Genomic DNA, 13,088 nt, shown 5'->3' on the forward strand with positions numbered 1-13,088 from the left:
TCATGATGCTGGATGTATTGTGGTGGGGGGCAGTGCTGTGTTTGTCCTTCTTGTCATCTTGATATGGAGCAATCGGCCAGCACAGACGGTGTAATGGTTAGCATTACTGCCTCACAGCACTGAGGACATGGGTTCGATTCCCCCCATGGCCCTACCTGTGCAGAGTTTGTATATTCTCCCTGTGCTTGCGTGGGTTTCCTCCCACACTCCAAAAATATACTAGTAGGTTAATTGGCTCCCAAACAAATTAACCCTCGTGTGTTTGTGTGTGTACATGTGATAGGGAATATAGATTGTAAGCTCCACTGGGGCAGGGACAGATGTGAATGGCCAAATATTCTCTGTAAAGCGCTGCGGAATTTGTGTGCACTATATGAATAACTCCTGAACAGAAGTAATCTGCTTGGTGGATTGGCCTAATTCACTATACAAGGGCTGGACACAGCACAGGAGCCTGATTGTGTGATTTTCTCTGTAGATACAGAAGAGAAACCGAAAGATTGCATAAGAAAAGAGGTGTTTTAAACCTCTAGGATGGGGGCAGGCATGTATGCAAATTACTTGTGGGAGTTAGCCTATGGCAAGCAGGGGCGGGTTTGTAACAGGAACATTATATAGTGGGATAAAAGTGTGGCCAAAGCCTCTTTGTTCCAGATTCCTCCAGGACAGGGAAGTGCATTTTGTCAGTTGTCATTTTCCTTAATAAAACTCTCTTAGTGCTTCTCCTTCTTCTCTTCTTCTCTCCTCCTTTTCCTTATTGTATTTAGTCTCTTTTCATTTACTTCATATCATTGCTTTTACTTTTCCTTTCTGTCCTCAATCAGTGTCTTTTCTGATTTCTTGTTCTGCTGGGGGTGGGTGTAGCTATGTCCTGCCTAGTAATGAGCCTCCCCAGACCCTGGTCCCTGGCTCCACAGTGCCCCCATGTTATTAGGAGCTGCAGGTGTGGTTCCCCTATTGATAGTTCTATCCCCCCTCAGGCTGCAGCAGCTTTGTGGAAGGTGTGCCAGTGCGGGGGAGGGGTACTTCCCTTTAGTCCTTAATGCCCCTGGTCAATATCATCTTTGTGGCTGCAATGGCCAGCACCATAGGCAAATGCAGGAGGGGTTTATGAGTGCCTTGCCTGAACCCCCCCCCCCTCAGCCCACACCATGATGACTACAATAGAAATAGCATATAATACTAAAGTTGCATGTTTTTTAGGATCCCCTCAGTGTCACAAATGAAATAACTAGCACTACAGTCCCTGTTGATCTTTTAAATGTGTCAGCCAGTAGAAAAAGTTAAAAAGCCAGTAATGAATATTGTTGTGCACCAACTAGATCTGGAAAACATGCACTGTACGGGGTGCACTGATATGGATCACCTATTGGATCAATTATTAATACTGGATAATACACCATCCAGTACATAGGGGGACCAATCTGTGCATCTATGTCCAGGACAGAGCATGGTTTCTTTTTCTGCCCTCTCCCAGATTCCCCAACTTGCTCATATGATCTGTAAAGGAGCCGGCACATGAAATAAAAAGATTCAGCTCAGACAGGATGGCTCTACTTCTACATATAATTACTTACTGTGTTTGCTGGTCCTGTATATGCCAGAATTATATCATTCAGTACATTCGTATGATGTATTTTATAGATGGTCTAAGTGCTGATTATGCCTCTTAATGGTAGAAAACAGTTGCAGCAAACAGTGTCAGTATTATGCTGGGCATTGAGGTATCATTGGGGGAATAGAATGCTTTAGTGATGCGTTATATGACAGTAAGGGGTAATGGCTTTGACACTGCTTTATTTATCTATAGCACCTAAGATCTAGCTTTTATCTCCTTTGAATCATTATTATCAGCCAATAGAGGAGATTGTATTATATACTGTATTCTGAGCATTTAACTTACAAAATAGACAGAATACATGTGCTACAGTGAATTTCTACAGGGTGCACAGCTTATTATTGCAATCACTGCCCCAAGCAGCTATCACCGGGAAGCTCCATTCTCAGCTATGCTCCTACTTCGACAAATATACATTGCTGGAGGTCACGCAGCCTTCGCGTCCTGCCTATGAGGGGTACAACGCGTGCAAAGCAGCTAGTTCAGTTCGTCAGGGCTAACAGCAGGCGTCTGGGGAAAATGCTTCGCCTTTAATAATTCCACATTAAAATGTCGTTTTCGTCACCTCTGCTTGCGATGTGGTGGCAATCACCCAGTTGCCAAGTGTTTCAAGGGGGGTGCCCAGCAGCAGCCTGCACAGCCAGCAAAAGGCACAAGTGCTAAGTAAAGTTCCATCCCCTGTCCGTGTCACAGCGATAGCAAAATGGTTGAGTTGGTACCCGGTTCTGCAGGACGCAGAATTTTCGTTAAAAGGCTTCAGTTTTGGTTTTCGTTTACCTATTTGCAGGGATGTCGACACATATTCGCCTAGAAATTTGAAGTCTGCCTTTGAATTGCCTCACATTCTTAGGGAAAAAGTGGCTGGCGAGGTTAGCGCAGGCGCATTGCTGGGCCTTTTGCAGAACCCCCATTAGGGATCTTGTGAATTCCCTGGTGGGAGTGGTTCCCAAGAAAATTCCAGGAAAATAAGGGCTCATGCAACATCTGTCTTATCCGCCAGGCTCGTCAGTAAATTATGCCATACCAGTTGAGGTTTCCTCGGTGGTGTACCAGTCTTTTGACGATGCTTTGGACGTCATTAGGTGTTATGGTCCGGGCGCACTGATGGCTAAGATAGATGTTGAGTCAGCTTTTCGTCTACTTCCTTTGCACCCAGAGTCATTCCAGTTTATGGGTTTTTAGCTTGAACAACGGATATTGCATAGACAAATGCTTGCCTATGGGGTGTTCTGTGTCCTGTGCGTTTTTCGAGCATTTTAGCACCTTCCTACACTGGTGCGCGGAATTTATTTATTTAATTTTTGCGGTAGTCATGGAATAGCCCACTATCTCGATGACTTTCTGTGTGTCGGCCCTTCCGGTTCAGGCAGATGCAGTTATCTTTTGTTTTCTTTACGAGCGCTGTTTTTTCATTTGGAGTTCCCGTTGCTGTGGACAAAACGGAGGGCCCTTCCCTTGTCATTCCTGGGTATCGAGATCTGTACCTCGGTGGGTTCTTGTCGCATTCCTCTCGATAAGCCTGTCAAGTAATGCCATAGCGGAATGCACGGCTTCCAGTAGAATTACCCTGCGGCAGGCGCAATCCCTCCTGGGCCTGTAAAGTAATTCCAATGGGCAGAGCTTTTTCACGTAAATTGGAAAGGGCCACGGCTGGTGTCACTAACCGAGACATTTGCTACGTTTATCCTCAGAGATTAAGCAGGACCTCTCTGTCTGGGTCTCGTTTCTTCGGGATTTTAATGGCATTCGGTTGTGGATGTCTCCAGCCGCTGACAATTTGCAGCTGCAGCTGTTCACCGACGCAGCAGGCACCACGGGGTTCGGATGTTACCTTAATGGCTCCTGGTGCGTTGGCCGTTGGCTGGAAGAATGGGTGGGAAAGGGTTTGACTAAGGACTTACTCCTTCTCAAACTCTTTCCCATAATGGTTTCCTTGGAAATCTGGGGGGAATGGTTACGCAATCGCAGCATCATTATCAGGTGTGACAACCTGGGCATGGTCCATGCGATACAATCAGCAACATGCGGCTTCCCTGCTGGTTTTGCGCTTGCTAGCGCAGCTGTGCTCACATGTTTGCGCTGTAACATCATGTTTAAGGCAAGACACGTTCCTGGGGTGGAGAATGAGATAGACGATGCGTTATCACGTTTCCAGTGGGCTAGGTCCCGATCTGTGGCCCCTGGTGCTGACGTTGTGCTTTGCCCCTCTTATGTTTGGCAGGTGATCGAGCCGGCATGGAGGGCTAAGCAGAACAGTCTTTAGCCCCCTCCACGTTGCGAGCATATCGGCAGGAATGGAATGAATGGGAAGATTATTCCCGTAGCAGCAAACAGGCAGGTAAGAGTCAGCATCGTTCGATGCTTTCTTTTATTTGGAGTCTCCGTTTGGCTGGCAGATCCAGGGCTTCTGTTGCGCGCTCTTTGGGGGGCATTGCATTTTATTGTAAATTGAAGGGCCAACCTGACTTTACTAAAAGTTTTCTGATAGTGAAGGCTTTAAAGGGTTGGGCACGGGTCTCCCGGCCAGTAGCTGACCGTAGGAGACCTGTGGACGCTCATCTGCTTCCGGCAGTATTAGGGGCGGTTCTCGGAGTGGCTCTTACTGCGTATGAGGTGGTCCTGATTCAAGTGGTGTTTTCGGAGGCTTTTCACGGCACCTTGAGGGTATCGGAGCTGGTGGCATCATCCAAATGGGTTGATGCCGCCATGCTCCTCTCGGATATCCTGGTCAGTGAGAGGTCTGTTCTCTGTAGGATTCGGCAGTCGAAGACCGACCAGACTGGTAGGGGTAGGTGGATCTCGTTGGGTCCATCTAGGGACGAACAGATCTGCCCCGTGGCACTAGCTATGCGGTATGAGTTATTGCGGCCGGATGTTCCTGGTTCATGACTCATTCATATGGACAGGACTCCGCTTACCAAATACCAGTTTGGTTGGTTTTTGAAGAGGTGTGTATCAGTTTTAGGCCTCCCGCCTCAAGATTTTGGTACACACTCGTTTCTGATCGGAGCCGCAACTTCGGCGGCAGCTGCGGGTTTCTCGGCATCAGAAATTAAGGCCCTAGGACATTGGAAATCGGATAGTTTTAAAGGTTACATTCGACCTAGGCATGAAGGCCCTTTGTTTAAAGTCATTTCACAGTCTGTTCCGGTTACGTTTATATTTTATGCTTGCCTGGTTTTTGTCTTGTCTCATGTACTGTCCTGTCTTGTCTGTTACCCCTGTCCGTCCTACTCGGGATTAGCTACTCGCCATTGCTGGCAATGGGAGTCTTGAGGGATTTTACAATTTTTACCTGAACTGACGGATTCAATTTGGCTATTCTCAATCATTTAATTAGGCCATAGTCCATCCCTCAGCAGGTTTTTATTTTACCTCTTGCCGAGTTCACCTGTTTTTTCCCAATTCCCCCCCACCCATTCTTCCCCTTTGTGTCTTCTGTTTGTCTCAGCCACTTCAAATAGTAAAGTCGGCGACCAATAGAAAATTTTTCTTTTTGGCAGATACTCACTTATGTTCTATCAGATCCCACTAATACACCATAAAATTTTATTGTTTTATGACAATTACTAATTTTTTATTTACTGCTTTCCTCCACCTTTAGGATTGCTCTTTGACACGCAGGACATTTGGGTTATAGGCCACTCATATATTTTCTGGGCTGCTAGGTTTGAGTTCAGATCAAGCTCCAATTTTTGAATATTCAGCTAGGGTCCGTTGGATAGGTTCCAGAGGTATGAGATGGCATTCCTCTTGTCCTAAACTGTTAGAGTATGCAAGGCTTTTTGGTAGGCCACGTATTTTGGTGGCTTATTTAGGAGGCAACGACTTAGGGCAGAGGTCCACTGTAGAATTACGAGTTGATATTGTCAACGATTTGGCGAGGGTGCTATTGGCCTGGCCCTTGTGTAAATTAATTTGGTCTTGCATTGTACCTCGACAGGTCTGGCGTGGGGTTAGGAGTTTTCCTACTAATGACGAAGCTAGGAAGAAACTTAATTTCGCAGTTGCCAAATTTGTGATGGCCAATTATGGCCGTTTCATTTACCATAATAACATTCAATTTCGATTTAGTTATATGTATAGACCTGATGGAGTTCATTTAACAGAGGAGGGTGTGTCATTGTTTATTGGGGATCTTTTTGAGGAGTTGGCGTTATTGGGGTGGTATGGTGGCGGTGCGGCGGTTCTATAAGCTGAACCTTGCTGTGGCGGGAAAGAACGGCAGGTCGCCAGTCCGGGTGCAATTATGATTTAAGGGCGCTCCCTTCGTTGACTGGTAGTTGGCTGTACCAACCTAACGGGGGGCAGTATCACCACCTAAACGGGTGGGAAGTCAAGATGGGGGTGAGCGTTACCTTTTGTTGATGATATGAGTTACATGGTTATGTGTATGCACTCTGGGCGATCTACGCCTGCTATGCCTTTTGTTGTTTGTGTGTGGGCATAGCAGATCTGGCTGATTTCTGGCCGTCCTTTCTTTGCCACCATACATCCTTAAATAAATAATTATTATTATTGCTCCAATAAATCGCCATCAAGTTATCTGCCAAATCCACGTCTCAGTGTCTTTATTTTATGTTAGTATGATAAGTGGTTTGCACACATGACAACACCTCATCTGATAGAAGGTTTAGAGAAACCAAAAGATTGCATAAGAAAAGAGGTGTTTTAAACCTCTAGGATGGGGGCAGGCATGTATGCAAATTACTTGTGGGAGTTAGCCTATGGCAAGCAGGGGCGGGTTTGTAACAGGAACATTATATAGTGGGATAAAAGTGTGGGCCAAAGCCTCTTTGTTCCAGATTCCCCACCCTCCCTCCCCTATAAATTTTGGTATGTTGTGGGTTTGGTTTTGGGTGGCGGGAAAGAACGGCAGGTCACCAGTCCGGGTGCAATTATGATTTAAGGGCGCTCCCTTCGTTGACTGGTAGTTGGCTGTACCAACCTAACGGGGGGCAGTATCACCACCTAAACGGGTGGGAAGTCAAGATGGGGGTGAGCGTTACCTTTTGTTGATGATATGAGTTACATGGTTATGTGTATGCACTCTGGGCGATCTACGCCTGCTATGCCTTTTGTTGTTTGTGTGTGGGCATAGCAGATCTGGCTGATTTCTGGCCGTCCTTTCTTTGCCACCATACATCCTTAAATAAATAATTATTATTATTGCTCCAATAAATCGCCATCAAGTTATCTGCCAAATCCACGTCTCAGTGTCTTTATTTTATGTTAGTATGATAAGTGGTTTGCACACATGACAACACCTCATCCGATAGAAGGTTTATGTCTCCTATCCCAGCTTCTATAAACATATATTCCTGACCAGCCTCTGCATTTTACACCATGGGATGGGGTCTCGCCAGCAGGACACAATCTGTGCGTCCGCTCACTGGTGCTCAGGGGGAAAGTCACAGATCAAACCTTCGGAGGAGATCCAGAAGGTCCCTACTGTATGCCGAGAGTCGCCGTGATTGTATCCACAGCTGTCTTACAGCACCAAGAGCAATGCTGACAAGTGTTATACGGCGTTATACGGCGGTCTTGGTCTACAGAAACACAATATTCCCAGAGCCAGGAAGTAACAGAGATAACAGAGCCAAACTATTATCATCAGTAACAGAGAGGAGAGTATGAGACAAGTCCTGCCCTCAGCAGCCAAGTTCATGGGAAAAGTGTGATTATTCCAAGTCCCCTTATCTTGTCCCAAGGTTTCACCACTTTCCCACAATGCAGCAGTAGCACAGGGCAAGATGCAGCAACAATGGAAAACATTAGTGATACTGCAGCTAGCACCGTGCGTAGCAGAACCAGTGTCTATGATTTACCCCAGGTCCACCGTATGCCTGGAGCTTCCATATCTGCTGACTAAAGAACCAGGGTGCCCTTAGTGCCCAGCCAGTGCCACTGTATGTGATCATAACCTCGCCCTCGGATACAGGTGTAAATTAGTCAAATACAAATTTACTTTAGTAGACGCCACAATGGCGCCTAACATACTGGGGTTGAAATCCAGAACGCAGGACACCCCCAAACAGGCCCAGCTGAGACACCCCAGGGCATCACTCTAATGAGGAAAGGTGGCCATGACATCTAACACCTTCTTACACTTCTCCTTTCCTCATTAGAGTGACGCCCTGGGGTGGCTCAGCTGGGCCTGTTTGGGGGTGCCTGCGTTCTGGATTTCAACCCCAGTATGTTAGGGACCTACCCTCAGAGGTTACCTGGGTGCGGTGGGTAGGCCCATAACCATGGCCATGATTATGCCAAAACCTCTATTCATTTATGGCAAAATTCTATTGCAAAATGTATTTATATAATTAGTAATGTTGGAGCTGAGCACTTGTAGTTCTTCTTTTTGCGTAGATAGTAAAACTACGCAGACAGGTGCATGGCACAGAAGGGAGGAGTGACCTCTCAGGCATGGTTACCCTGCTCACCGTTTCCCTGCAAATGACAATACCTGGTCTTTTTTACTCCTTCACCCGGTACTAATTGTGTCTTTATTCTGTTTCAGTGCTAAAAGAAGAATTTCGCCAAGAGCCCTCAGATAAGGTGGTGGCCACAGGCAAACAGCTGGTGATAGAGTGTAGCCCTCCCAAAGGACACCCGGAGCCTGTGGTGACGTGGAAGAAAGATGGGGTCCCGCTGGACCGGAACAGCAGCCATTACACGGTACAGCCCATTGATGAACTACAATCTTTCTCTCTCTGCCCCGACCCATGCCCTTGGTTTCCTAGCCCTCATGACTATCAGTGCGCTATCTGCGCCAGCCCTCTCCCTGCTGCGAAAGCTCTGTCTGGTTTGAGGCGTATTTACACGTACGCACAACTCTGCAGCATAAGCCTGCGATTCCATTCACTGAACACCGCATTACCGCCTAGTTATGCCGACTGGGAGACTCTCCTCAGGTACGTAGGTCTCTGCATTGCCGGTACAAACAGGTGTAGTGCGAATGGGCTCTATTTACTACAATCCGCATATTGAATGCAGATTGTAGTGTGATATTATCAATATCACAGGGATTTACTAAAAATACCTTGCAGGGACAGAGCTTGCGATAAAGCTCTGTCCCTACGAATCCCCTTCGGAGCCTTATCACCGTATTTTCGCAAAAAATACCGCGACTAAGGGCCCGCGCTTGCGCCGCTGCTACGACCCCCCCCCCCGGCGCTAAGCCCTGGCCCCCGGCACAAAGCCCCGCCCCCTGCGATCGCAGATCCCCCGCGACCCCCCCTCCCTTAATTACACCTCCGGTGACGATCTCCATGCCTCCGGTCAGGTGATCTCCCATACTGCACTGGGACCCGATCACCTGATGACCGGGCAGCAGTGCACTATGGGAGACCAGCTAACCGGAGGGGAGTCATCCCCGGAGGCCCGATCACCGGTCCCTGTAGTCAGGTAAGTAAATAATTTTTCTTATTTTTTACAGTAATCATCTTGCGGTCTGTTTAGATCACACAGCTGATTACAGGGACCGACTCCCGGCTCTGCTCTCCCCGTTAGAGCAGGGCAGGAGTCCGGTAACCGGGGGAGACCCTGGATAACGCCACCTCCAGGTGGCGTTATTATCACAGGGCTTTCCCCGGTATTTTTTCACATTTTATTTTTAGTAACTTTGGTCGGATCACATTTCCCATTACAATTATGGGAAATGCGATCTGCTTTACTAAAAATAAGTTATACTTAGGGGTTGGAGTAGAATTTTACGAATTCTACTCCAATTGCCCTGTAATAACTATAGGTGATACTAAAATAATGTGAAAAGGGTGTAAAAACACAAAACAGCCTCTATCACTTTATTTTAGTAAAAATAATGTTAATAAATAGAGCCCAAGATGTGCTCGGCAAACGGACGTGCATTCAGCTGTGCATCAGCCCCAGAATACTTAGTGGTGATTCCGAAGCAGAACTCGAAGGTTCTGACTCCGAAAGTGTTTGTGATACGGCCTCTTCCTACAGATTGATGGTATCGCAGAAAGATTCGCTATGTGCGCCCAGTAGTACACGGGATTCCTTCTCCGCTGTAATACATAGTGTGTATGTATATATATATATATATATATAGTAAATGTAAGTATACTACTAGCAAGTGCAGAAATATCAGAGCGGCTTTAGCCAAAGCTGAGAAAATAATTCATTGATTGAGGATATTCTTTTTTTATGCAGATCGATTTAAAATAGGGCTAATGCTAGACATTATAATTGATCTATTATTTCTGCATTTTGCTATATAAACCTTTTTTATTTATTGATGTATAACTGGAAGCTGAAATGCGGCCCTCCTGCTCCACACAAGCACCAGCCCCCCCCCATACTCAGTACAGCCGAGCACAGGCCTCCGGCACAATAACTAGCTGTCATCTGGATGGATGGCTTTCCGTACTACGTTACCACAATAAATGTAATGTTAACAGAAAGGCCGTTCAGTGTCTGTAATCTGTGAATCCGTAGTTGCCAGTATTTAAATCTAATAATTTCCAAGGACTCTTTTCTGCTATATACTGCGCAGTCTCAGAGGATCTTGATGCAGGACAGCATTCAAGGCCAGTTACACGCTTGCAATGTTTTAGATTCTATATAATCTGATTTAATAAATATTAACATACAACGATTGAGAGAGTGAGAATAGATCTTGGGGAAAATACAGATTTAAAAAAAAAAATAGAAGAGATTTATAATGTAGTTACGTCCTTATCTATCTCATCAGTCACTGATTGTTGTCACACAGCTCCTCATCCTGTCACTGATTGTTGTCACACAGCTCCTCATCCTGTTACTGATTGTTGTCACACAGCTCCTCATACGGTTACTGATTGTTGTCACACAGCTCCTCCTCCTGTCATTGATTGTTTTCACACAGTTCCTCATCCTGTTACTGATTGTTTTCACACAGTTCCTCATCCGGTCACTGATTTTTGTCACACAGCTCCTCATCCGGTCATTGATTGTTGTCACACAGCTCCTCATCCTGTTACTGATTGTTGTCACACATCTCCTCATCCTGTCACTGATTGTTGGCACACAGCTCCTCCTCCTGTCACTGATTGTTTTCACACAGCTCCTCATCCTGTTACTGATTGTTGTCAAACATCTCCTCATCCTGTCACTGATTGTTTTCACACAGATCCTCCTCCTGTTACTGATTGTTTTCACACAGTTCATCATCCTGTTACTGATTGTTGTCACACAGCTCCTCCTCCTGTCATTGATTGTTTTCACACAGCTCCTCATCCGGTCACTGATTCTAGTCTCACTGCTCCTCATCTTGTCATTGATTGTTGTCACACAGCTCCTCATCCGGTCACTGATTGTTGTCACACAGCTTCACATTCGGTCACTGATTGTTTTCACACAGCTCCTCATCCGGTCACTGATTGTTGTCACACAGCTCCTCATCCGGTCACTGATTGTTGTCACACAGCTCCTCCTCCGGTCAATGATTGTTGTCACACAGCTCCTCCTCCAGTCACTGATTGTTGTCACACAGCTTCTCCTCCTATCACTGATTGTTTTCACACAGTTCCTCATCCTGTTACTGATTGTTGTCACACAGCTCCTCATCCAGTCACTGATTGTTTTCACACAGCTCCTCATCCAGTCACTGATTGTTTTCACACAGCTCCTCATCCAGTCACTGATTGTTGTCACACAGCTCCTCATCCTGTCACTGATTGTTGTCACACAGCTCCTCATCCGGTCACTGATTGTTGTCACATAGCTCCTCATCCTGTCACTGATTGTTGTCACACAGTTGCTCATCCGGTCACTGATTGTTGTCACACAGCTCCTCATCCTGTCACTGATTATTGTCACACAGCTCCTCATCGGGTCACTGATTGTTGTCACACAGCTCCTCATCCTGTCACTGATTGTTGTCACACAGCTCCTCCTCCTGTCACTGATTGATGTCACACAGCTCCTCATCATGTCACTGATTGTTGTCACACAGCTCCTCCTCCTGTCACTGATTGTTGTCACACAGCTCCTCCTCCTGTCACTGATTGTTGTCACACAGTTGCTCATCCGGTCACTGATTGTTGTCACACAACTCCTCATCCTGTCACTGATTATTGTCACACAGCTCCTCATCGGGTCACTGATTGTTGTCACACAGCTCCTCATCCTGTCACTGATTGTTGTCACACAGCTCCTCCTCCTGTCACTGATTGATGTCACACAGCTCCTCATCATGTCACTGATTGTTGTCACACAGCTCCTCCTCCTGTCACTGATTGTTGTCACACAGCTCCTCCTCCTGTCACTGATTTTTGTCACACAGCTTCTCATCCTGTTACTGATTGTTGTCACACAGCTCCTCATCCGGTCACTGATTGTTTTCACACAGCTCCTCATCCGGTTACTGATTGTTGTCACACAGCTCCTCATCCAGTCACTGATTGTTTTCACACAGCTCCTCATCTTGTTACTGATTGTTGTCACACATCTCCTCATCCTGCCACTGATTGTTGTCACACAGCTCCTCCTCCTGCCATTGATTGTTTTCACACAGTTCCTCATCCTGTTACTGATTGTTGTCACACAGCTCCTCCTCCGGTCACTGATTGTTGTCACACAGCTCCTCCTCCGGTCACTGATTGTTTTCACACAGTTCCTCATCCGGTCACTGTTTGTTGTCACACAGCTCCTCATCCGGTCACTGATTGTTGTCACACATCTCCTCATCCGGTCACTGATTGTTGTCACACAGCTCCTCATCCGGTCACTGATTGTTGTCACACAGCTCCTCATCCGGTCACTGATTGTTTTCACACAGCTCCTCATCCTGTCACTGATTGTTGTCACACAGCTCCTCATCCTGTCACTGATTGTTGTCACACAGCTCCTCATCCTGTCACTGATTGTTGTCACACATCTCCTCATCCTGTCACTGATTGTTGTCACACAGCTCCTCATCCAGTCACTGATTGTTGTCACACAGCTCCTCATCCTGTCACTGATTGTTGTCACACAGCTCCTCATCCGGTCACTGATTGTTGTCACACAGCTCCTCATTCGGTCACTGATTGTTGTCACACAGCTCCTCATCCTGTCACTGATTGTTGTCACACAGCTCCTCATCCGGTCACTGATTGTTGTCACACAGCTCCTCATCTGGTCACTGATTGTTTTCACACAGCTCCTCATCCTGTCACTGATTGTTGTCACACATCTCCTCATCCTGTCACTGATTGTTGTCACACAGCTCCTCATCCTGTCACTGATTGTTTTCACACAGCTCCTCATCCTGTCACTGATTGTTTTCACACAGCTCCTCATCCTGTCACTGATTGTTGTCACACATCTCCTCATCCTGTCACTGATTGTTGTCACACAGCTCCTCATCCTGTCACTGATTGTTGTCACACAGCTCCTCATCCGGTCACTGATTTTTGTCACACAGCTCCTCATCCGGTCACTGATTGTTGTCACACAGCTCCTCATCCGGTCACTGATTGTTGTCACA

General features: G+C 46.5%; 1 protein-coding gene across 3 annotated transcripts in view; it reads left to right on the plus strand.

The window, feature by feature from the left end:
• The window catches only part of ROBO4 (roundabout guidance receptor 4), a 389,036-nt gene that overhangs the window by 147,075 nt on the left and 228,873 nt on the right, over nucleotides 1–13,088 (plus strand). For all 3 annotated transcript variants that reach the window (XM_088481797.1, XM_088481796.1, XM_088481795.1), the window contains one exon: nucleotides 8,136–8,293. In XM_088481797.1, the coding sequence (XP_088337923.1) occupies nucleotides 8,136–8,293 (158 nt within the window). The remainder of the gene's footprint in view (nucleotides 1–8,135; nucleotides 8,294–13,088) is intronic.

This window comes from Taudactylus pleione, unplaced genomic scaffold, assembly GCF_031769625.1.
Source record: "Taudactylus pleione unplaced genomic scaffold, aTauple2 ptg000278l, whole genome shotgun sequence".
NCBI lineage: Eukaryota > Metazoa > Chordata > Amphibia > Anura > Myobatrachidae > Taudactylus > Taudactylus pleione.